General features: G+C 41.6%; 1 protein-coding gene across 1 annotated transcript in view; it reads right to left on the bottom strand.

Annotated features, from left to right (window-relative positions):
• LOC141343257 (uncharacterized) overlaps positions 1–23,866 on the bottom strand; it is a 128,048-nt gene that overhangs the window by 35,969 nt on the left and 68,213 nt on the right. The window contains exons 2-12 of the mRNA XM_073847854.1: positions 19,714–20,064; positions 19,254–19,604; positions 19,075–19,176; positions 14,082–14,183; positions 13,817–13,909; positions 13,176–13,226; positions 12,941–13,054; positions 12,221–12,367; positions 2,231–2,311; positions 1,850–1,948; positions 1,614–1,697 (exon numbers count right to left, since the gene is read on the bottom strand). Coding sequence (XP_073703955.1) covers positions 1,614–1,697; positions 1,850–1,948; positions 2,231–2,311; positions 12,221–12,367; positions 12,941–13,054; positions 13,176–13,226; positions 13,817–13,909; positions 14,082–14,183; positions 19,075–19,176; positions 19,254–19,604; positions 19,714–20,064 — 1,575 coding nt within the window. The remainder of the gene's footprint in view (positions 1–1,613; positions 1,698–1,849; positions 1,949–2,230; positions 2,312–12,220; positions 12,368–12,940; positions 13,055–13,175; positions 13,227–13,816; positions 13,910–14,081; positions 14,184–19,074; positions 19,177–19,253; positions 19,605–19,713; positions 20,065–23,866) is intronic.

Raw genomic sequence — 23,866 nt, 5'->3', positions numbered from 1 at the left:
ATAAGGAGTTTTTCACTTCCAGCCTTCATGGACAATTATATATCACTTATAAATAATGAATAGTAGTTATTAAGATTGACGTGGTTTGGAATTGGTCAAATGAGCTTGGAAAAAAAATATGACCACAATATCAACGTGCCTAATAATTATGCAGACAGTGTATATTCCAGTGAACACTGATATTACATGACCTATGTATTACAGTGTATGTACACAGCTCTTAGTTAGTAAGTCAACACTGGAAATTGCTAATTCTTTCACGTAGGCCTACCTCATCACGCTACAGGCTGCAGTAACCTCCTAAACACCTATATTCATGAAGCACCTACATCTAACGTTACTCTGTGAGCTAATCTTTCTTACTATATTTAACCTGTCTCTGTAATATATCGCCTTACTATTATTAGTGATAACTAACACTTAAACATGTTCGAATTTGGAAGAAAAAAACAACTTACCTTAGACGATAAGTGCGCACCTGGTTGCTGGTCCGCCATTATTGCGCCACTGGTTTAAAACGGTGACGGAGCGCATGCGCGGCTCGGGGAATCGATTAATCTTCATTCGGATAGTAATGCCTGGGAACGTGATGACGTATTTTTGACAGTCATTTCGCACACCGTACTTCGTGGTCGTAATTCGCATGTCGTGCTTGTAACACAGGTGTTGTGAAAACAAGTGTTGTGTCTGTGAACTGTCACAGTCGTAAATTTTGGAGTTGTATTCTAACAAACACAGAAGATCTCGTATCTGTAAACTGTCGTGGCCGTAGATTTTGGAATCTAATTCTGCCAAAAACACATAAAACTATTGTATGTAATTAAATTACACACGAGTAAATTAAAATTACACACAAATGCTTTGAATTACGTACGATTATTTTTGACAGTGATTTTATTCCATATGAGAATGCCACACAGAGATGGTGATAGGGTGGGTACAAATAATTTGTTTTTGTTTTTTTTGTGTGTGTGTGTGACAATTGGAATATTGTGCATGAGTTTAAAGATGTGTATTTGTAGACTTGGTGTGCGCCCTGGGAACCCCAGTGACCAGAGTGGCTAAAGTGAAAACTGCTGTGTTAACAGGTTCAAAGTGTATTTGAAGTTATGTTTGAATAATTATTGGAAGGTAACTGATTTAGATGTGATTTGACTTTGTTAACATTTGTATTTTTGTGTATTTTTGAGACAAATTGCCATGCTTTTGATTTCACAAGTTCACTCGTACGCATAATAAACTGAGAAAAAGGTTAGGCGTATCTGGCATGCATTTTGGGAGAGGGCCTAAAGTACTCCCCCTGGGCTGAAGGTGAGGAGACTGGGTGTTGGAAGGGTGCTGAAAAATGAGAGATAAATAGATAGATTTATAGGAATTCTTTCTCATGCTGATTGGATAAGGAGTGTGATAAGCAGGGATGAATTTTCACTAACTGACTTACTAAAAAGATGGCATCCTGTCACAGTATCACATTTGAATACACTGAGCTCTTCAGAATAAGCAAAGCTGGGTGCTTGGTTTTACAAAACTGTGAATACTTTAGAGCTGTGCCCTAATACTTTTGTCCATATAGTGTACAAAATAATAATAAAACATTCAGGGCTAAAGCTCACCTATAGGATTCCCCATGAATACAAAAATTGAAATCATCCACAGTGTTTGCTGAAATACAGTCATACAGATCCATCCTGAACAACCTGTACACAGATATAAGTTATTACAATAGGAATATTCACTGAAGTGAAACATAGGATAAAAAAAAAAAAAAAAGTTTTAATTCTGTATTAAACTTCCCTTATTATTCCCTTATAAGAAATATAATGAGAAATGATTAGAAATAGAATTATACCTCTTTCATTTGCCAGTATTGCGTTGTGGTTAATAAGCATTCCTGTATTCATGATAAACATGAATAATACCCATGCTGTTTTATTGAGTAATTCTATACCTGAAAAAAAAAACAAAAAAAAAAAAAACGATTTTTTAATTACTTTTCAAGAACAAGAAAATAATCAAATAACAGATAAAACATCTCAAAACTGAAATACTTTATTTGCCTTGATTCAGGAAGACAGAGAAATGTGAATTCTGTCTGACCAATGAATTCAGATCAAAAAGGATCAACCTAACTGAAGAACTGAAAGTTCAGGTACTGAAACTGTATGTGTTCGCTTACAATATAGAACTATAGACAGAATAAACTCACAATTTGAACTGATTGCATACTCACAGCTGTTCTGTTCCTCTAGTTTAAACAAACAGGAAACTGACAGAAAATAGAACATTGGGACAGCCAAGAAAACACCAGGTCCTAAAAACAGAAGAACAACATTGATGTTAGATTTACTGAGAAATATATAATGTTAACATGCCTTTAAGATGTTTGACTACAGGTTAATTCTCAATGTGTTGAGAGTTCTCTTAAAGCTCAACTAGCTGTGTTTCTATTAGGCTACCCTTAATTTTTTTTCTAACTTTTCCCGTGGTTGAAAATGTGCACCTCTGCTGCCTAGGAACTTTCATTCTAGTTTTTTTTTTTTTTTTTTTTTCATAAAAAAATCCTGGTGGACCACTGCCACACGGTCAATAAAACAGCAATTTCCTTCTTCTCTGGGCATTACCCACAGCGTGCCTGGCCCTCCATGCGACGGCCAGACCCTGTGTCAAATCAGAACATGTTTCTGCGTATTCTTCTCAATCTCTAACTTTCCATTGTTACAATCCCCTGTGTTCAGGGTTTTGGCAAACTCACTGAGCAAAACATTATTGGGACTTCAGGGCTTCCCATCCCCACCCACAATGTTTTCAGCGCAGTCCAATCACACGATCCCCACCCCAGGTATGGCAGGCATGTTACCCTTGACACCACTAATACAATACCTGGAAGGTTGGCTCTTCCCAATCCCCCTGGTTGGCTTCTCAAAAGCATCCACCATGGTTATGCAATCCAATTTGCGAGGCAACCGCCCAAGTACAGCGGCATTCTATTTTTAAATCATTTAAAATGTTCTTAAAACTTCTGTTTTGATTGTTGTGATTTATTATGATATGATTTTTATATTATGATTTTAATTCCTCCTATGTACAGAAGCTTGGGGAAGCTCTTTGACGTGACTTTGAGGGACACAGTAGCAATCCAGGCCATGCACGCAGAGCTGAAACACTGGCTTGCAGCAGTGGACAGGACAGGCCTCCCCGGGAAATTTAAAGCCTGGATATATCAGCATGGCATTTTGCCAAGGCTTTTGTGGCCACTGTTGATGTACCAGGTCCCAATAACAATGGTGGAGACCCTGGAGAGAAACATCAGCCAGTTCCTGCGCAGGTGGCTGGGCCTGCCGAAGAGCCTGAGCTGCATTGCCCTGTATGGGCACACCAACAAGCTCCAGCTCCCGTTCTCAGGTTGCGAGAGGTTGCGACATGGAGTGCTAGTAGGGTCTGTGGCGGTTGGACGAGCAGGACTCGGCTGCCATAAAACACCGCGCTATGACAGAACGCAGGGGAGGAACAGACGGCAGATGATTCAGGGTGAGTGGAGGACTGCAGGTGGAAGGGGTGGAGGGCCCGCTGTGAGCCAGTTGAGATTGGCTGCAGAGGATTCCCAGGACAGAGCCTGCAGCGATCACTCAGGCTGCTTGGAATTAGAGGTGCTCAAGGAAGGAAAGCCACCAGAAACATCTGTGAGGCAGCGGAGAAAGCCTCTAGGTGGCTGTGGATCAAAAGGGGCGACGTATGGCTTAGTGCGCTGCTTGGGCACAAGTCGGGGTCTGATCATCCCCGGCTGGGTCGCTCAGGTGAGGGTGTCTGATGATCTAAGACCCGAAACACCCTGTGATTCTGGGTTCATCACTGAGGATGTGTCCAAGCTGCACCACTAAGGTGTTTCTGATAAAAAAAAGTAAATTGTACTTTGAAATTTAAAATTTCAAATAACACGTTTGAAACCGCACATGTGTGATTGGAGATTATTTACCCGGGCTGTGGATGAATCTGTTGGGGATCATCACGGAGGTACTGCTTGGTTTGGGCTGGAGTTTGTAATGTTCCAGGTAAGTTTATCTTTCTTTTTGGATGTGATAAAACATGGATTTGTGTGAAAGCTTTATTGTCTGTTTATCGTTTTCCAGACTCCTGATTAATGTTCATCTTAATCGCTAAGTATAGCATCTTACATGCAATTAGCAATAGCCTATTTCAGTGTTGTTTCAGAGTTCATTTCATGTTTGTAACGTTAATAGTGTAACTTAGAGATCCACAAAGCACCATTTATCGTGTAAAAAAAAAAAACTAAACCCGGTTAGGAAGTATTTGAGATTCTTTACCGCTGTAAGTTAATTGAAGTGTAAAATTGACAAAGTTTCAGAAAATTCCTTGTATGGAGAGTGGTGACCGCTTTTCAAAATACATGTTCTCGATTAGAATAATTTGTATTTGAAATGCTACAAAGTGTTAATCGATGTAATGTTAGTCTTTAAACTTTTACATTTAATGTCATCTATACCTTATATGTCGTTCTGTAATGAGCCCCACTGGATCATATACGTTATTATTACGCTAGACTTACATTTTAGAGTGAGCATAGCAATATTTTTTGATTACGGACCAAAAGTAACGTTAAACTTAATAACATAAATAGTTACTTACATTAGATGCTATGCTAAGCTAACTTAAATATACCTGTTGTCATGATTAAATGTATCAGAATGTTTTTTTTTGTTTGTTTTTTTGTCCAAAGAAGAGTGTGCATTTGAGGCTAAATTAAATAAAAAAAGAAAGAAGTTAATAATGGCAAAACCTAACTGAACAAATAAATTTGTAAATTGCTGATTACTTATCACTTATTCACTTATCTTTAATCACTTATTCTTTAATCCCTCCCCCAATGTTAATTTATATTTTTCTAACAATGCTAGAAACTGTTTTAGTAGCACCTCTTGGCATGCTTGATGTCTTCCTCTTTTAAAGTTGCTTTGGAGAAAAGCACATTTTCAAAAAAAAAAAAAAATCTAAATGTAGTTATATGAATACAAATTATGTAAATACGTTATATTTTCACAGAATCAAAGCTTTGAAGGGAGACTTGAATCTGTCATCCGCAGCCTCATTATTTACCTTGGTGAGAAAGAAGGGGATTTCTTCGATGATTGCTTGGTAAAGCATGGTTTATTTCTAAATGATACAGTTTAAAATGTAACAAATTTAATACAAGTTAACCCTTAACAAAAAGAGGGAAGGTAGATAAAGGGGTGGACATGTTATACTCAGTGATGGCGAAATGAATACAGAGTAAATGTCTAAAGTTGTTACAGAGTAATATAATAGATATCTCGTGATCTGTGTGTTTGTCACGTTGTTGGTTATGCTCATTCAGCACAGCTGCTGATCAGTCCCGCACCAGGTGTCACTCATTTCCCCCCAGCTATTTAAACTCACGCAAATCTCTTCTTCCCTGTCTGACAGTTCGTCTTGGTCATGTCGGATGTAAGTTTGGGTTTGTCTTCGTCGTGTGGATTGTCTTTGTCTTGGATTTTGTCGTCGTTGGATTCACACTGGACTCACGCCTACACCACGGGATCACCACGCTTCATCTCACCAGCCATCTAGCCCTTGTGCCACTCAGCTGGGAGATCTTCACCACCATCACCTTAATCATCATCATCATCGCCACCATCTTCATAACTTTCAATAAACCTGATTTCTCTCACTGCATTTGCTTCCTCCCCTTTGTTCACGTTACAGAACTGTCAGACCAGAAATGGAAGCAGCAGGCACCACACCGGGCACCGCAGAGGACGCACTGGAGATTCAGGAGGGGAACATGGCGATCTCAGGGACCGCCATCAACACCCTAGTTGCACAAGTATCTGAGCTGACCCAGTGTTTGCGCCAGATGCAACTTCCCACTGCACCGCTCACACTGCCCACCCCGCCTGCTCCGATCGCCCCACCCGGACCATCTGGGGCAGCACACCAACCGGAGCCCCGCCTTCCCCCGCCGGAGCTCTATGGTGGTTAGCCGAACTTCTGCCGAGCTTTCCTCACTAGATGTTCGATGCACTTCGCCTTACAACGCAAGATGGCGTTCGTGCTCACCCTGTTGACGGGGAGGGCGGCACTGTGGGGAACGGCGGTGTGGGAGAATCAAGATCCCTGCTGTGCCTCGTTCTTGACACTCGCCGCCAAGATGAAGAGGGTGTTCGACCCTGGCGGATCTCCGACAGGGGGGGAGATCCGTTTCAGATTATTCCATTGAGTTCCGCACCCTGGCGGCATAGTGTGAATGGAACAAGGAGGCGCAGTGGGACATGTTCCTGCATGGGCTGGCTGATCGCGTCCAGAGAGAGATCTATGCCCTGGACCTACCCGCCAACCTCCAAGGCCTCATCGACCTGGCCCTGCGGGTAGATGCTCGACTCTCCCGAGCCGAGCGACGGGGGTTACCCGCTCGGCTTCCCCCTGGGGAGGGCTTTCCACCTCGAGCCAGCGGCAGAGACGCGGTTAGCCCATTCAACGATCCCGAGCCCATGCAGGTGGGTCGAGCTCGGCTTACCCGGGAGGAGAAGGAGAGGCGGAGATCTCAAGGCCTTTGTTTATATTGTGGGGCAGCGGGGCACTCCGCCTAAGGGCAAATTATATTCACTTTCAGTTCCTGAGAGAGAGGCTATGGAGAAATACATTTCTGATTCTCTAGCAGCCGCGTTCATACGACCTTCCTCTTCTCCAGCAGGGGCGGGGTTCTTTTTTGTGGGGAAGAAGGACGGTTCTTTGCGACCTTGTATTGATTACCGAGGGCTGAATAATATTATGGTAAAGAATACTTACCCTTTGATATTAATATCTTCAGCCTTCGAGAGGTTGCAGGGAGCGTCCATCTTCACAAAATTGGATTTGAGAAACGCTTATAATTTGGTCCGCATCGGGGGGGAGATGACTGGAAGATCGCCTTTAACACCCCCAGGGGGCACTTTGAATACTTGTTCATGCCCTTCGGCCTGTCCAACTCCCCAGGGTTCTTCCAGGCACTCGTCAACGACGTGCTGAGAGACATGATCGATCAATTCATATATGTCTACCTGAACGACATATTGATTTTTTCATAATCTCTCCAGGAACATGTTCAGCACGTCCGACGAGTGCTTCAGCGGCTGTTAGAGAATGGCCTTTTTGTCAAGGCGGAGAAATGTGATTTTCATGCACAGTCTGCTCCTTTCTTAGGGTACATCGTGTCGGCCGAGGGTATGCGCATGGATCCCGAAAAGGTTAAGGCTGTGGTGGATTGGCCAAATCCAGATTCACGTAAGGCCCTGCAGAGGTTTCTGGGCTTCGCCAATTTTTACCAACGTTTTATTCGCAATTTCAGCCAACTAGCCGCGCCAAATGCAGCGGAAGTTGCGTTTGCTAACCTCAAAAGCCGCTTCGTTTCGGCTCCCATACTAGTCACCCCTGACCCATCACGTCAGTTCGTGGTGGAGTTCGACGCGTCAGAGGTGGGGGTAGGTGCGGTGCTTTTCCAGCGCTCATCCGCGGACAACAAGATGCATCCCTGCGCGTTTTTGTCACGTCGCATGTCACCAGCTGGGTCAAATTATGATATTGGCAACAGAGAGCTGTTGGCAGTCAATCTGGCATTGGAGGAATGGCGCCACTGGTTGGAAGGGTCGGGGGTACCTTTTCTCGGTTGGACCGATTACAAGAATCTAGAATACATTAGAACTGCTAAAAGACTGAACTCTAGGCAGGCTCGGTGGGCACTTTTTTTTGGACGCTTTGACTTTACTCTTTCGTACCGCCCGGGTTCCAAAAACGTCAAACCCGATTCTTTGTCACTTATTTTTGACCACTCCGATCGCCCATCCACTCCCGAGGGTATTTTTCCTGAGACACTTATTGTCTCTGCCCTCATTTGGGAGGTCAAATCGCACCATACATTTGGTCAAACAACGATTTTGGTGGCCACTCATGGCTCGGGACGTTCGCAGTTTTATTTTGGCTTGCTAAGTTTGTGCCATGGGAAAGACTTCTAACAGACCCCTGGATGGGCTCCTACAACCGCTGCCAATCCCCTCGAGACCCTGGTCCCACATCGCTCTAGATTTTGTTACCGCCCTCCCACCCTTCCAGGGTAACACGGTAGGGCACGCCTTTATCCAGCGGTGCCATCAAACCTGAACTAGAGCCCGTGAGACTCTAGTCCAGGTGGGAGCGCGCACCAAGGCCAAAGCCGATCGCCACCTGTCTAGGCCTCCCGTGTATGTCGTCGGTTCCAAAGTGTGGCTTTCCTCTGCGATCCGTGTCGAATAAACTTGCTCCCAAATTCATTGGCCCGTTTGCTGTCACCAAGATCATTAGCCCGGTGGCAGTCCGCCTTAAACTCCCCCCAGTGTACAGGAGAATTCATCCCGTGTTTCATGTTTCCAGCCATCTAGCCCTTGTGCCACTCAGCCGGGAGATCTTCACCACCATCACCTTCATCATCATCATCATCGCCACCATCTTCAAAATTTTCAATAAACCTGATTTCTCTCACTGCATTTGCTTCCTCCCCTTTATTCAAAAATAATTGTCTAATAATAATAAAGTTTCTTTTACATTGTATGCAGGAGGACAGACAAAGTAATGCCAGTTTGCACATTCTTAAAATCCTCGTCCATGCTGTTGATGGGGCAGAACCAGTTGATGTGTCCATTCTTCTTGAACGACAGAAAGTCTTGCAAGGATGTGGTAATACTGCAAATGTGGACTGCTCATGGGGCTAATTTATGCCCTTAACCTTGCATACCCCGAGCTCTTCGGTACACATTTGAGATATAAGTCCTTTTAGAATTGAAAACTTGGAATCAAGCTATCCTCAAAAGTGCAAGCTTTAAAGATGAAGTTATCATCTTAAATGCTATTGATATGCCTTGACTACAACTCCTTACATGTTCAGCTGTTGATTATAGTGTTTTACTGCATTAAGGTTTTATAAGCATACTTTTAAGTGCACTTGTTCAGAGTGCTGATTTGAATGTTGTACATTTACTGTGTCAAAGGGCTATTAGGTTTAAATAATATGGTTTAAAAAGGACTAATCTACAATTAGTCTCAATAAAACCAGGTTTTGAGAAGTTTTATGTATCATTTGGCATATTTTTTATCTAACATTCTGTATTTTATTTTAGCACAATTTTGTTTAAAACAAATAATTCAGACATGCAGTTGTTCCAATTGATGCAAAATTCAACAATGCATTTTATTTTACCGGCAGCCATATAACCCTGTAGCCCAAGACTGGTCGCCCACTGAAGCTAAGCAGGGTTGAGCCTGGTCAGTACCTTAATGGGAGACCTCCTGGGAAAACTAGGTTGCTGCTGGAAGAAGTGTTAGTGAGGCCAGCAGGGGGTGCTCACCCTGTGGTCTGTGTGGGTCCTAGCACCCCAGTATAGTGACGGGGACACTATACTGCCAAAAAGCACCGTCCTTCAGATGAGATGTTAAACCGAGGTCCTGACTCTCTGTGGTCATTAAAAATCCCAGGATGTCTATCGGAAAGAGTAGAGGTGTGACCTCGGCATCCTGGCCAAATTTGCCCATTGGCCTCTGACCATCATGGCCTCATCCCCATATTCCAATTGGCTTCATCACTTTGTCTTCTCTCCACCAGTAAGCTGGTGTGTGGTGGGCGTTCTGGCGCACTATGGCTGCCGTCGCATCATCCAGGTGGATGCTGCACACTGGTGGTGGATGAGGAGATACCTGTGACACTGTAAAGCGCTTTGAGTGTCTAGAAAAGCGCTATACAAATGTAACAAATTATTATTGAAAAACCTGTATTGTGAATGTCTTTTTTTGTATTTGGCAATGTTGGATAAATAAATTGTTAAATTATAATTTAGTTGTGTGATTTGGGAAAGATATAGATCAAATAATTTATTTATTTACATAAATTAGCAATGTGCAATTTATTATTAGTAATATACATTGATAAAAATAAGTAAAATAAAAAATAGTAAGATTTACCTAATAATTTCATAAAAACAAGGTTCCTGCTGATACAACAATAAATTAACTTTAATTGATTACTTTAAATAAATCTAAATTGTGAATTAAAGATAATTACGTAACTTTTACTTTATTCCTTTATAAGCGTTACTTTATTAAGTAGATTTTAACTGATAATGACAGGTGAGTTGTACTTAATATTAGAGCAGTAAAATTTACTTAATCTACTCGTGCAAATTGTTATGAGGATTTTGTCAAGCAAAAGTTATTTTTTCAGTATAGGGTCTGTAGATAGAGAGTACATGTTATTTAATAAAAATATTATTATATTTTCAGAATAAAATAATTTTTTTCTCAAATATTTTACCTGGGGGTTGTCAGTGTTTCCTAGTGTTTCCCCCCACACACATGGACTTATGTTGGTTTCTCCCCTAGTCTCCCCCTGTTGTTCTGTGTTTTGGTTTGGTCTTGCCCATATGTGGACTTCCACCTATTAGCTTTGATCTGTTACACCTGTCTTGTCAATTTGTCCCCTTGTCACACCTATTTAAGTAGTTTGTTCCCTCAGTTTCATTGTCCGTTCTTAACGTTTCGACGCGTTTGTTTCACTCCCTGGATTTTGTTTTGTTCTGACGTTTCTTTGTGTTGTTGGATTCCTGGCTTTTTGTTTATTTTCAATAAATTAGTGTTGTTGTTTTTTTTTTGTACCCCTGGATTCCCCATGTTTTCCTCTGGCTCCTCATTCCCTGCACGGCGTGATGGGGTAAAATGCCCCCAGGGGGTAATGGTCAATTACTGTTAGATTTAAAAATTACCTAAAATTAGCATCAGTAAGCTAATGTTCAAATAAATTGTTATATAATTATATAAATATATAAATAATTGTTCGGTAAAAAGATTGCCACTCAGCTTATATATGTCATGACTCTGGACTGTGGGTTTCGAACCAAGTGGCGGCGAACGCTCACTCTGTTCCCCAAGCGGCGGCGAACGCTCACTCTGTTCCCGAAGCGGCGGCGACCGCTCACTCCATGCCCGATGCGGCAACGTCCGCTCACGCTATCCCTGTATGGATGGCGACCATTTTCACTTCTCTGGCGTCGATGGACGTTCACTTGGCGGCGGCGGCACGGGAGGACTACTTTCGGGGGATTGCAGCTGCTTATGTTCCTCTGGCGGCGATGCCAGCTCACATTCCTGTGGCGGCGAGGCCCACTGATGTTTCTCTGGCGGCAATGCCAGCTCACGTTCCTGTGGTGGCGAGGCCCGCTGAGGTTCCTGTGGTGGCGGTGTTCGCTGACGCTCTCCTGGCGGCGGTGCCCGCTGAGGTTCCTGTGGCGGCGGTGCCAGTTGAGGTTCCTGTGGCGGCGGTGCTCGCTGACTTTCCTGCGGCGGCGTCCGACCACTCTGTTCCCGAAGCGGCGGCGACCACTCACTCTGTAGCCGCTGATGTTTTTCTGGCGGCGATGTCAGCTGACGTTTCTCTGACGGCGGTGTCTGCTGACGTTCCTGTGGTGCCGGTGTCCGCTGACGCTCGTGTCACTGACCTGGCCTGCCGTCCCTCCCCCTAGTTCACCTTCCCCCGTTCCTCCTCCCTCCAGATTTTTATTTTTTTTATTTTCATGGGGGAACGGTTTCCAGACGTTCTAGAGGGGGGGTAATGTCATGACTCTGGGCTGTGGGTTTCCCTCAACCACCTGAGGTCGCTGTTTCCCCTTCCCTTGCACTGCACTTCCCTGATTGTATACACCTGTCATGTGATCGTTACACTCGTCTCAACTCACATCTGTTCACTATTATACAGACTTTAAAGCTGCTCATGTCTCACTCCTCATTCGGGCTGCATTGTCGTCGTGTGTGTTTCTCTGTGTTTTGATCCTGCTCTAGATTGTGTTTCAGTTCTGTTTATTTTGATCTTTGATTCTAGTCGTGTTGTGCCGTGATGCCCTTTTGTTTTCTTTGTTTATTTATTGTTACATTAAAGATATACTTTCCTGCATTTGGACCCAGATATCCTCCTTTCCAATGTGACAATATGCCATTGCAGGGCAATGGTGTTAAGCAAGTCAGACCTATGCCATTTCCCTATAGCATCAGCTAAAGCTATACAGAACCTCTTGTTCCCTTCTCAGAGAAAGTTATGTCAGTAATGTCAGACTTTTTAATTTATGAATATTTTCCTATTCTTCAAAAGAAAAACATGGAAAAAACAACAACAATTTGGTAAAGGGTCACTAACCTTCACTCAATTGAAAAGCAAGTGACACAAGGCAGAATTGTAATGCAGGAAGAAATAAAAAGAAGAATCCAGATACAAATGCCAGTTTATTCCATATCCATTTCCATATTTCTCCACAGCATTGAATCTCCTTCTTTTTAGTCAAAACTAGAAAAATGAAAACCAAAAATATATCAAAAAATTGTCTTCAATTCGGCTCTATTATGTATAATACAAGTTTTTTTTTTTTTTTTTTCATTACATAAACAGCAAGATGACATACTGAATTAGTCATTATTCTTTGGAATTTACTGTACAAATACAAAAATTAAGGAACGTTTCAAAAAAATTCATACAAATTAATTATTGTTTAGAAGTGTTAATGCATTTAAATGAAGACTAACTAGAGCATTAATGATGATTAATTTCTCATGTGATCATTAAGAATTTGGAAATCAGATGCAGAGTTTGGAAGGAGGTGGTTGTCATCAATTTATTCTTAAAACCACTTATCCTCTGTATGGTCACAGTGGACTGGAGCATAATTCATCTATACTGCATGTCTTTGGATTGTGAGGGAAAACAGAGCACTGACAGGAAACCCACACAGACGCTGGGAGAAAATGCAAACTCTACAGTCTACATGTTGAAGGCCATGCTGTGGCAACTGGCATGGTTGTCATGTATAAACCAACTGTGTAAGTTTCATCTTTGCATGAATGTAAACACACAGAAACTTACGGTAAATGAAGCCGATGACAAATAACAGAATCACCCCTCCAAACAAGGCCAATGCTGTGAATTTGTGATATTCGGGAAAATGTACAAGTTTTTCCCAAGCATGACTCAAAAGAACTAAGACATAACAGGAAAAATAACAGTGAAAAAATTGCAATTTTAAAGGAATGACTGACTAGTTATATGTAGCATTTCATTTGAACATTACAACTGTGGTAAAATGTTTGTATTTACCCACCTGAGCAATAAACTACTATATAAATAAAGATTTCAGTGAAAAGAGCATCATCTGTAAACATAAATATGATTAATTGAGTATACTGATAAAACTTTGAGGTCAGTAAATTAGTTTTTAAATAATGATCTCATGTTCACCAAATTCAGTAAAATCAGTCATTTTGTGAAATATTATTGCAAAATATCGGTTTATTATTTAAATATATTTAAATATATGTTAAAATGTAATTGATTGCTGTGATCAAAGCTGAATCAGCATCATTAGTCCAGTCTTCAGTGTCACATGATCCTTCAGAAATCATTCTAATATGCTGATTGGCTGTTCAAGAAACATTTTTTATTATTATCAATGTTGAAATGTGAAAAATTTAGTTCTGGATTATTTGATGAAAATTAAGCTCAAAAGAACACAACTGAGTTTAAATAAATTGTCTTATTGTGTATAAAGTGAATTAAAGTATTTTTTTTTTTTTTTTTTTTTTTACAAAAATCTTACTGACCTCAAAATCTTGAATGGCAGTGTATATCATTGTAGATAAAAGATTACTATTAATAATACAAATATTATGAAATTGCAAAGTTCATGTGAAGGAAATGTATTCAAATTTCACAACAATCATGGTGTTATGTGAAAATCCAAACCTGACATCTTCTCCAAATATGGCGCAACGTAAATCAACATCAGAGGCCTCAGAATATACAAAGCACAGCAAGAGACCGTCTCATACAGAAAACCTGCAACATAAGATCTTTCATGAAAATGATTGGCTCATATAGCTCAAATATTAAATTACTAAAAGAAAAGTTACCATGACACAATGTGTGAGAAGTTCAAACTTGAGATTGCTTTATATGTCAGAATCATAATTTGTTTTTATCATCTAATGAATAGATTTGAAACACTTACCTTCTATAAAACCCCAGATGAAAAAAGCCACAAACATTATAATATTTGGAAGAAGCGAATGAAGAAACCCAAGAGTCTTGATGTGTTTGGTTGTAGCAGGGGCTGTTAGTAAAGAGTAAAATATTCATGAACAACTTGTTTGAACTTCTTTACCACTTTAGCTAAATGTGGTTAATTGATTAGGCATAGCAATTATTAAATGTCTTGATGGCTGTTGGCATATCATACAGATATATAATAATATAGTAATATCTATTTAGTTTAATATAAGAACAGATTATTTGGATGGATTGAATACAATTACAGAGATAAGTCCCTGTAATTCCTGCTTTATAAATTCTGCACTTCATCTTTATAAAGTAATTATATTTGAAAGATTTGATGATCCTCAAATGCAAACTGTTTTGCTTCAAGAAAGCAACTATACATTTGTGTTGTGTTTTACTTTCTTTTTAATTTATTTAATTATAACATAAAATCATGTTATCATGTTTATTATTCCATTTAATCATATAATCATTGTAATGATCATTTTAACCATTTATATACCAATTTCATTGATTCATGTATTGATTAGTCATTTATATTACATTACATTATATTATTACAACAGTACTTTCTGGCCCTTGAATCTAATTGGCTGATAGAAGTGTGATATTAGAGCAATATCAGAACTCCAACAGTTTTGCAATTTGTAATCATTTGTGTCACAAATGTAGTTTAAAAGGTTTTCAAGTGAGAATGTACATTTTTATACTGCCCTCCAAAGGCAAAGCGCAGTAACTATAAATTTGATCAAAATTGAGTTAAGGCTTAAAATGTGACAACTGTTTTGTCTCGTGGCGAAATCTCCGGGTTCAATTTTGTCCCGTTTCACAGAAACGAGAGTGTTTGACTAGAGGTCAAAAAACTTTAAAGGCATTTTTCTCAGTTTCAGTGTTCATGTAGTTACTGCACTTTGCCTTTGGATGGCAGTATAGTTCAAAATGCAGTTTGTTAATAGAGATTAAAATGGAATTTGAAAATTCTATTTGGAAATTTGCATCAACGCATCAACGCCTCAACTCGGCTAGACCTCTGGAAATTTACAGCTGGCTCTGATATTTCTGTAGTGGTTAAATATGAGATATAATTTGTTTTGGGCAAATCTAATTGAAAGTCTTTTGTCTCAATAATCTTTTATTTTTTTCCAGAGCAAATCGTTTTGGCAAAATATCATCAGATTTATGTAAATTCAATGCTGTTTATTAAATATTAGCTATTATTCAATAAATAATTTTTTATATAAATAAAGTTTAAAGTATTTAATAATAGTGTTTAGTATTGAGAAATTGTGCATGGGTTCGTGATGATAAATTTAGTTACGCTGTTCCACCATTAGATGCTGACGAGATTTTTACCAGTCAGCAGTAAATACTTTTACGTTGAAACAATGAACGCAGTCATAAGTGGAAGTTATTTTTAGTTTCAACATCAGTTTAATGCAGCTAACAAATGCACTGAGCAGCGCTGTCTCCAGAAATCATCCTTGAAGGTATAGTTCACCTGCTTACGCCCAGGGAATCCAAGATGTTGGTGAGTTTGTTTCTTCAGCAGAACACAAAGATTTTTAGCTAAAACTGGTGCAGTCTGTCAGCCAAATAATGGGAGTGGATGGGCACCAGACCTTTAAAAGTAAAAAGAAACTTGCATATACAAATCCAAATTACACCCTGCAACTCGTGACGATACATTGATGTCCTAAGACACGAAACGATTGTTTTTGCGAGAAACTGAACAGTATTTATATCGTTTTTTTACCTTTGATACACAGCCACGTCCATCTCTCCTGAGCACGAGCGCTTCATCCGGCTCGTTACATGTGTAGCGCTCTGGTGTACGCAAACGCCGGAAGCGATCTGTCGCATGTATACGACACTCATTGTTTACATAGTGCACAGAGATTGTGGGTATAGTGACTATTCAAAATGGTAATTACTTGTGCTTATTGTGATTGTTCAAACAGATATGAAGCTAAAAGATTACGTTTGCGCAAACTTATCCGGGACTTTTCACCGGTTTCCCCTTACGGCATTTGCGTATACTACGCCAGAGCGAGTGCACATGTAACGAGCCGGATGCTAAACTCATGCTCAACAGATGGACACTGCTGTGTATCAAATGTAAAAAATTATATAAATACTGTTCAGTTTTTTTTTTACAAAAAATGATTGTTTCGTATCTTAGGACATCAATGTATCGTCACGAGCTGCAGGGTGTAATTTGGATTTGTCTGTGCATTTTTTTTTTTTTTTTTTTGCTTTTAAAGGTCTAGTGCCAATCCACTCCCATTATTTGGCTGACAGACTGCGCCAGTTTTAGCTAAAAATCTTTGTTTGTGTTCTGCTGAAGAAACAAAGTCTCCTACATCTTGGATGCCCAGGGGGTAAGCAGATAAACATCAAATTTAAATTTTTGGGTGAACTATCCCTTTAACAGATGAAAGAATATTAACATTATGAAAAAAAAAAAAAAATCGGACCGCGGAGTGACTTTCATCATCTTAAGGGTGAATTCAGTTGCCAAACGCAGCACCTGCATCAACCTTGGGTCGGAAATACCCTTGTGCATTTGTTTTGGTGCCTTGGCTTGGTGGATCTGCAGGATAGCCATGGCATGCAAGGCAGAGGCGGCCTGGCCCGCAGCCCCTTAAGCTTCGGGCCATCAGGTTACAGGCTTTGGACGGGGGATTAAGACAATTCCTGCAAGTGGTGCACAAATGCACCGCAACCCCACTTTCCACCTGGGGAATGTACTCGTAGCCCTGGCCACCCCGCCATCGAGGGTAGTGAGGAGGGAAACAATCAACATCTGACCATATAAGGGGCCATCCATGACTTTGTCAGCTCCTCATACACTGGAGGAGATAGTGGCACTGGAGCAGATAGTGGTTGTGAGCCGCATCCTGCTCTGAGAAACCAATCATCTAGCCGTGAGGTCTTAGGACTGGGCAGTCTGTTGACCTCCAGCTCGATGCTCACGGCTGCCTGGGCAAGCATGGCTATCAACTCTGGGTCCGATTCAGCTGCGACCACAGGACCCAAGGGAGGCAGCCCGGCTGAACCTTCATCCTCTGAGGACGATAGCCCATCCCTGATTCTGCAATTCACATCTGATCTTCTGAGGGCACACCAAATTAAATGCCGGCAGTCCTGTGGGGTGAACCGGCAAAATCACTGAGGAGCCGAACGGGACGTACGCTGTGTGAGAAGTAAGCAGCAGACATATGTAGAGCTGCAGGCTGGGCGACGGCCAATACCTTCGCAAGATTCTACAATCTCTGCGTTGAGCCTGTGTCCACCTGTGTGTTAAGGTAACATCAGATAATTAGCGGGAGGCTGGCTCGGTGTCGGCTTGCTTCGCCACTCCTCACGGATACGTGCACTGTTCCCCCAGGTGTTCCCCCCCTGTGTGAACTCTGGCTCCTTCATGCCCCACAGTCTGGACTAGACGGAGTAGTCTGGTCTGTGCTCCAGCTGAGTTTCCTTCTCCCAGCTGGTTGTGGCACCATGTCTCAGTATCCATGGTCATTAAGAGACCGTGTTTCCCCTCATTTATCTATAGCTAGAAAATATGCAATTTCCTGCTATTCCACATGTCTAACCACATGTGCGCCAACCCCGATGGTCTGCTTCAGTTCCAAAGAGTAACTGGCACCCCTGGTGGGCCCCTTCTGGCCTACAGGGTCGCCGGGCAGGTTACGTGTTGAGCCCATTTGTTCTGACACGCTTGCTTGGCAGCATTTGGTCCTCATGCGTAACGCGGCTTCAGGATTGTGGGGTTTTCCATGGGTTAGTTCCCATATGTAACGTCATAGTAAACGACTGAAGGAGAACAAACACTTGCCACAATCCTGAGCTGCGCTGTACGCTGGGATCCGGCTCGGCTCTACAGCAAAAAAAACCTGAATGAGAGAGTGATTTTAAACAGAATATTATGTGTTCAATTTTGCAGAGAACATATTATGAAGACATATCAGAATTGCTGCACATCTCCGACCAACACAGCAGCGTTTAGTGTTTTTTTGAACACACATTGCGAACCAATTATTTATAGAGCCATTTACTTAATTCCAAGACATTTACTGCCACCTGCTGGCAGATTTAGTTTTTTTTTTATTTAGAGTAGCATTTCATTAAAAAAAAAAAATAAAATAAAAAAAATAAAATAATAATAAATACAATAAAAAAACATTGAATGGATTCAATGTTAGACCTTTGGAATTCAATGGAATTCACCTTTTTTTATTCTGTCATCATTTACTCACCCTCATTTTCTTTCAAACCTTTCTTGATTTCCATAGTTTTTAGGTTGTTGCAGCCTTAATGTTTATGTGTAATAAATTACATTTTGAATCACATAAAATAAATGTTATTAAACTTACAATTATTTCTTTCTGAAGCTACTTTTTGAAATGTCTGTTTTATGCTTAACACAACAATGACTTTATATTATCTTTTGGAAGTTATTTCTCAGCCAAATTTGATTTGTGATTAATTTGCGAATAATTAGATTAATTAATCAAAACATCATTATATTCTATAAAAGCTCCTTTTTATGATCACTTCATCTCACTTGCTTTGCTCAGTCAACTTCTTGGCTGATGGCTTGACTATTAATACAGTTTTGGGTATTCTGGGTACCAGAAAGACTTGCTGTTAACATGTTTTTGGTATTAGACTACTTTGCTGATGAGTTGTTCTGCTGCCAGACAAAAACTGATATTTTCTGACAGGATCTGGTATCCATGACTGGATCTTAATTATCTGGCATGGAGGGATGATCTAATAGACTGATATTATAACTTATTCTCCCCTTCTGCTTGTAATATTGCTGAGCTTTATGTGACTATTGTACATTGTTTTCTTATGTATTTACATTGTCCAAGTTTAAAATAATATTCTACAAACAGCTTTTACATTGAAGATGAACAACATTTACCATTTGAACATACCATTATTTTGTGATCTACAGTAGATCAGGCAGCAGAGCAGAAGTGCAGATCCAGATGCAGAAATACAGAGGATCAACACCATTACGTGTAATCCTGAGAAACCTGAAAGAAAATGTTAAGTTAAAAAAAATATATATTTATTTATGAATTTTTTACATTTGTTTGCATCTGTTGCTCACCCAGTCTCTCCAGCACTACAGTTGCATTGGCTGAAAGTCCTCCAGCAAACACCTCACACATATAAACTCCTTTATCCTCAGTTCTGATACTCTTCAGTCTGAGAGAGAAGTTTCCTTTGGAGGTTTCATCAGTGAAGAACTCAACTCTGTCTCTGTATCGCTCGTTGGATCCCTCTGGTATAGCTTTATTGTCTTGGTATAGCAGAACCACAATATCTTCTTCTGTTTTTCGCCATGAAACTTGTTCAAAATCTTCAGGTGGGATGTGAGAGTCTACAAAGCAGCTCAGAGTGACGTCTTCACCCACAGACGCCGATATGGAGTGACTCGATCCTGATACTCTCAAATGCTCTGAAAGCAGTGTAAACAGTGTAAATATCACAGCAGGAAATATACATTCAGTAATTTGTTTCTGTAAAATCATAGAGAAAATGAAGGAACTCATGTGGTCAGTGCTCACCAACATTATCAACTTTTATGTCAACCTCAGTCTCAGCAGACTCTTGCTGAATGTAAACATTACATGCATATTTTCCCTCATCTTCAGCTCTCAGATTGTCCAGACGGAGGGAGAAGTTTCCATGTTGGATCTCTTCAGTAAAGAAATGAGCTCTATCCTCATAATCGTGCTGCTGGGCTTCTGCTCGACTCTCACCATCTTGAAACAGATGAACTAAAGTCTCTGAGTCTTTTCTTCTCCATTCCACCTCCAGATCCTCCACTGATAAAGGTTTATCAACAGAACAGGGCAAAACCACTGAAGATCCCAGAGGAGCAACCAGAGGACTAGAGGGACCTTTCACAATCAAACCTGAGACAGAGAAATGAAATAAAGCTTGTTTTGTAGTTTCTCCAAGCATTAATGTTTTCATATTAACACAGGGCACTATTACTGACATGAACAAGTATTTGTATACAGTAAGTGCATTCAGGGGTGTCGCTAGGGCACGATCCCAAATGTCGTTTATGGTTTCTAGTTATTTAGGCCGTTTACTTACACAGGGTCACTGACAGCCTCGTGAAATTGGTGTTTACATTTATTGCACTCTTATAGCATCACAACATTTAATCTTGGAAACATGTACATCAAAATGTTCACAATAATATTACAAACTCTCAAAATAGGAACAAGTATATACTATCCAAGTTAAAATGAGAAGCATTTTAAAAGGCAAGCATTAAATCATCATCATCATCTACTTTGCAAAGGACCTCATTTATCCCCCAAAGGTACATGAAAGAATCTACACACTTTATCATTTTAAAATAGGCATGCTCTATTCTAAGCCGAGCCACCACCAAACCTTTGAAGATCATCAACACATCCATAGAACCCTGTCCTAACACCTTATTCTTTCTGGATTTCCATATAGCAAGTTTCCCTTCGGGAATGTCGAGCTGCGTCACTACGCTTTGGGAATGCCTCCAGCGTGACCACGCTCTGAAACACGTGTCTAATCAGTCCAATAGGAAAACGCGCTGTGACGTGACGGACGGGGTGACGTCATAAACCAGGAAACTATAAAGCACATGCGGTGAATGCAGCCGGCAGCTTCTGTCTTTCAGTCGCGCTCTGTGTTGAATGCGTTTGTCTCTCAGTACTGTTTTTCAGAGCCAGTTTGCTCTACTTTTATTTGAGTACTGAGTTAGATAGGAAAAGCAATAATGGGCGATAAAAGCAAGAGTTTTAAGCGTTGTGTTCCTCCATGCCCTAGATACATCACGGCTGAGGACACACACACGCTGTGTGTATCTTGCTTGGGGGCGAAGCATGCCCAGTCAGCCTTCGAGGAGGCTGACTGTGTGCATTGTTTGCGGCTTCCTCTCCGCACGCTTTGCTCCTGGAGGGCTCTTTTTGAGGAAGGAGCCCTCACCAGTGTTCCCCGCGGATAAGGCCCCGCTGTTCCTCGAGGGAACGAGACGCTGCGTCGCCCCCCACAATTTCGGCATCCCTGCAGCGCTCCTGGTGGCACAAGCTGCCGGCTGCATCCACCGCATGTGCTTTATAGTTTCCTGGTTCATGACGTCACCCCGTCCGTGACGTCACAGCGCGTTTTCCTATTGGACTGATTAGACACGTGTTTCAGAGCATGGTCACGCTGGAGGCGTTTCCAAAGCGTAGTGACGCAGCGTCTCGTTCCCTCGAGGAACTAGGGTTTCATACGAAACCCGAGGCGTTTTGCTGTACCAGACAAAAAATTGAGTAAAATCAACTGACTTTTCCTTTTTACTGTATACCTTGGACCATATATTAGCATTTCATAAGAGAAAGCTTCACCAATTTCAATGAACCATTGAGATAAAAATGAAAACAAATAGTTTAGCCGAGCACACTGTACAAATAGATGGAAAACCGTTTCAACTTCTTCACAGAAGGACAGCCCACCCCTACCGAAGGATCAAGGTGCACAACGTATCTGTTTGTGGCTATCGCCCCATGAAAGATCCTCCACTGAAGGTCTCCCATTCTTTTGTCAATGGGGCGTTTGTATAAGGACCGCCAGCAGCCTCTAGGGGAGGAAACAATTCCAAAAAATCATAAGGAACCCCCTTTCTCCATTGATCAGTTGCTATAGAGTCATTTATAAAAATCTTATGTTCCACATGCAAAGACTTTAGAATTCTAGTTGTAGCTTGTTTCAGCAGTCTCAAAGATCTCACTCCAGTCCTTTCATTCAATTCCTCTAAACTCTTGGTCAAAATATGTCCCAGCTTTGTGCACCCTGCAGCAATAAAACATGCACACAAACTGGGTCCAGACACAAGTCTTGACGGTAAAAAGTCATTAAGAAAAAGTGGCTCTTCAAAGAGCCATAATCCAGCATGTGTGTTCGATGTACGTGAAATGAAGCTAGCGCAAGTTCTGGCAGGAAGACTCAATCGTTCGCGTCACTAATTACCACCTCATCTTCCAATCATATCATTACAGTAGCTTTAAAGGGTAGCGCTTACCATGTCTGAGTTCGCAGATGCTGTTGCTCCAGCACACAGCCGTGAAACTGGATTCCAGCCGCAGTTGCAAGGAGCGGAGCTGTTAACTCTCTCAAACTGACAGGATTTATCACGGAAACCATGGTTACTTCATTAAAAACGACTGTCGGCATAGTTTAACGTGAACCGTGCGGTTCTCCTCCTCTGCGGATGTGTTTGCGGTGCAGGAGTCGTAACAATGTACCGTCGTCTCGCTGGCGGCGGTAGACAGAAGCAGCGGCTAGAGCCCAGTCTGGCGAATCTGTGAGCTCGAGCTGCTCAAGCGGCGGCATGAGGCTCTGATCGCTAGCGCGCTCGCGCTACACGCGCCAACCCGAGCCGGAGAGAGCCGAGCAGCCGAGCGCTGACACGAACCCGCGGTGCTCACCGATGCCATCGCTCCCGTACCTCCATCCTCGAAGCCCAGCAAGCTCTCCAGCCTCGATCTAGGTAAATCCTATTTTTTTTCTACTGGTGGTGGTGTTTTGCCAAAGCGGTTGGCACTTTCACGAATTGCATGGCTAGCTACTAAAGCAAGATGGCCTGCGGGTTATACGTCTGTCAAACAGCTGTACACGCTATAGGTTCAAGTGGCTGCAGCTTATGCTGCCTTCATGCGCTATTGTAATTATAAATACCAAAGCTATCAAGACGGCCCGTGGCCCATGCGTTCTATCAGAAGATGGCCTGTGTATTCAATCATGCGTTCTATCCAAAGATGGCCTGTGTATTTATTCATGCGTTCTACCAAAAGATGGCCTGTGTATTCAATCATGCGTTCTATCCAAAGATGGCCTGTGTATTTATTCATGCGTTCTACCAAAAGACGGCCTGCGTATTCAATCATGCATTCTATACAAAGACGGCCTGTGTATTTATTCATGCGTTCTACCAAAAGACGGCCTGTGTATTCAATCATGCGTTCTATCCAAAGACGGCCTGTGTATTTATTCATGCGTTCTACCAAAAGATGGCCTGTGTATTCAATCATGCGTTCTACCAAAAGAGGGCTGTGTATTCAATCATGCGTTCTATCAAAAGATGGCCTGTGGCCCAAGCGTTCTATCAAAAGATGGCCCGTGGCCCAAGCGTTCTATCAAAAGATGGCCTGTGGCCCAAGCGTTCTATCAAAAGATGGCCTGTGGCCCATGTGTTCTATCAAAAGATGGCCTGTGGCCCATGTGTTCTATCAAAAGATGGCCTGTGGCCCATGTGTTCTATCAAAAGATGGCCTGTGGCCCATGTGTTCTATCAAAAGATGGCCTGTGGCCCATGTGTTCTATCAAAAGATGGCCTGTGGCCCAAGCGTTCTATCAAAAGATGGCCTGTGGCCAAGCGTTCTATCAAAAGATGGCCTGTGGCCCAAGCGTTCTATCAAAAGATGGCCTGTGGCCCATTTGTTCTATCAAAAGATGCCCGTGGCCCATGCGTTCTATCAAAGGATGCCCCTGTTTCACGTCGCAATCAAGGATACCAGGAGCATATGTTCATTTTCAAAAAAAAAAAAAAAAAAAAAAAAAAAAAAAACAGCTAGTGGTTCATTTAAGTTAACCATGAATGGCACTCATCTAAATCTAATTTGTCTCTCTTTCTTTCTCCATCTAAGCCAGGAACCCCAGGATTCACGACCGTAAGGTAATTTT

This window comes from Garra rufa, chromosome 1 (assembly GCF_049309525.1).
Source record: "Garra rufa chromosome 1, GarRuf1.0, whole genome shotgun sequence".
Classification (NCBI taxonomy): Eukaryota; Metazoa; Chordata; class Actinopteri; order Cypriniformes; family Cyprinidae; genus Garra; species Garra rufa.
Note: the sequence above shows the minus strand (reverse complement) of the source record. Positions and strands in the feature narration are given on the sequence as shown.